The sequence below is a fragment of the Sinocyclocheilus rhinocerous genome, unplaced genomic scaffold (genome assembly GCF_001515625.1).
Source record: "Sinocyclocheilus rhinocerous isolate Xijiao unplaced genomic scaffold, SAMN03320098_v1.1 scaffold804, whole genome shotgun sequence".
NCBI lineage: Eukaryota > Metazoa > Chordata > Actinopteri > Cypriniformes > Cyprinidae > Sinocyclocheilus > Sinocyclocheilus rhinocerous.
In genome coordinates this window covers 251,161-252,995 of record NW_015644009.1, presented here as the reverse complement: position 1 = coordinate 252,995, position 1,835 = coordinate 251,161, and the positions used below count along the sequence as shown (strand labels likewise).

The 1,835-nt window shown below is 36.4% G+C and overlaps 1 protein-coding gene across 1 annotated transcript in view; it reads right to left on the bottom strand.

Moving 5' to 3' along the window:
- Positions 1-1,835, bottom strand: part of LOC107757841 (solute carrier family 2, facilitated glucose transporter member 4) — a 67,861-nt gene that overhangs the window by 12,912 nt on the left and 53,114 nt on the right. Inside the window, exons 6-7 of the mRNA XM_016575433.1 lie at positions 1,340-1,502; positions 697-884 (exon numbers count right to left, since the gene is read on the bottom strand). Of these exons, the coding sequence (XP_016430919.1) occupies positions 697-884; positions 1,340-1,502 (351 nt within the window). The remainder of the gene's footprint in view (positions 1-696; positions 885-1,339; positions 1,503-1,835) is intronic.

Below are 1,835 nucleotides of genomic sequence, written 5' to 3'. Positions count from 1 at the left end.
ACAGTGCCGGATTCGCCCAAAAGTTTTTGTTGAAAGACGGAGCAAGGGGCGTGGCAGTACTGAAACACCGTCTAAGCTGTTCGCCAATCACAACGCACTGGGACAGCTAACCAATCACAACACATTTTGTTTTTCGGAAGGCGGACCTTCATCAAAGCCGGAACTAATCGAGCCGTTTGTGGCAGGCTGGGGAGAAAGGTATTTTAATAATGTAAATTATGTGAAAAATAATGCGTTTTTCGAACCACCAAGCATGAAAGCATGTTCTAGTACACCCCCAAAACAAAATCAAGACTTTGTAAAAGAGCATAATAGGACCCCTTTAAATAGTAAAAATATTTCACAATATTACTGCTTTTGCTGCATATTGGATCAAATAAATGCAGGCTTGGTGAGCAGAAGATAACTCTTAAAAAAACATAAAAAATCTTACTGTTCAAAAACTTTTGACTGGTGGTGTAACCACTTTATTTTTGTGCCACCATATCAGCAAGGCCGGGTCAATTATATTTGCATTTATTTAATTGCTTCAGATTTACATGAAGCAATGAAGAGAACTAATTCAGTTACTGAAGCAAAGGTGCTTGAACCTTCTAGCAGAGCTGCGTTTAGCTTTTTATATTAACCTTTTAGCAGTAATTTAAGTTTATCTGTTTCTTTCCTAGTTGATCAACTGAGCACATCTGCAGCACTCACAGCATTAATTCCTGACAGCTGCTGAGAGAGCTGCAGCAGAATAGAAATGATGATGGGCTGCTGGTACAGAGGAGAGCGAAAGAGCTCAGCAATGGATACTTTTCTCTCCATGTCCATCTTTCTCTTTTCCTCCTTCATTTCAGCCAAGTCTTCACTGACGTCCAGACGGCCAGTCAGACGCCGCAAAGCTAAAGAAGAGAGAAAATAGGAAGGTTGAAGTTTTCAGTATTGAGTGTGCGTGTTTATCAATTAAAATTATATTGGATTATGATAAAAGTGCATTCTAACTGATTTTGAACAATATTTATAAAAATGTAGGCTAACATAAAAAGTACATATAAAATAATAATTTTTACAATTTTAACATTTACAATTATTGTTTGTACATGAATATAAATGATTACAAATTATGTCAGTGGTTAGACAGTATTGATTTTTTTCTCAGTGGTAGCCTAGCTGACTGTCTATCGGTAGGTTCAATGAGCAGATATAACTTATACGATTTACACGTTTGTTATGCCATGACATAAAGGTTAAACAAAAGGGAAGCATTGTTCAAATGTTCAGACATCTCAAAACGTTTTTTATGGCACACTGCTCCTGTACGCGTTCTCAAGATTCAGTGTTGTGTAGTATGACACACCGTTTTTTGCATGGTGCTCTTGGCAGCGGACAATGTAGAGGAAGCGCGGGCTCTCAGGACAGAAAGGCAATAGCGTCATCTGCAGGATTGTAGGGAGTACGGTAACACCCAGCAGTACCGGCCACAGTTGCTCACTGCCCAACAGGGACTCGAGTCCTAAGATCTGAAGAGAATAATAACGAAAAGGGAAAATAATACTGATAATGAAATAATAGAGGACTGAAGACTTGTCACTGTAATTATAATTACTGATGCCATAAAGTACTGAGTTCAAAAAGGAAAATTAAAAACAAGAAAGAAAATAAACAGTTTGAATGAACTTTAGAAATTAAGATGCTGTAAGATTTGATATCAAACAAATCAATCTTTTAATATCAGTCTTTGATAGCAACATTTGTAAAACCACATTATTCCCATCTTAAAAAATATATCTAAATTATAAAATATGCTCTTAGTGTCAGAATGCAAAAAAAAAAAAAAAAATTTACATAGACAT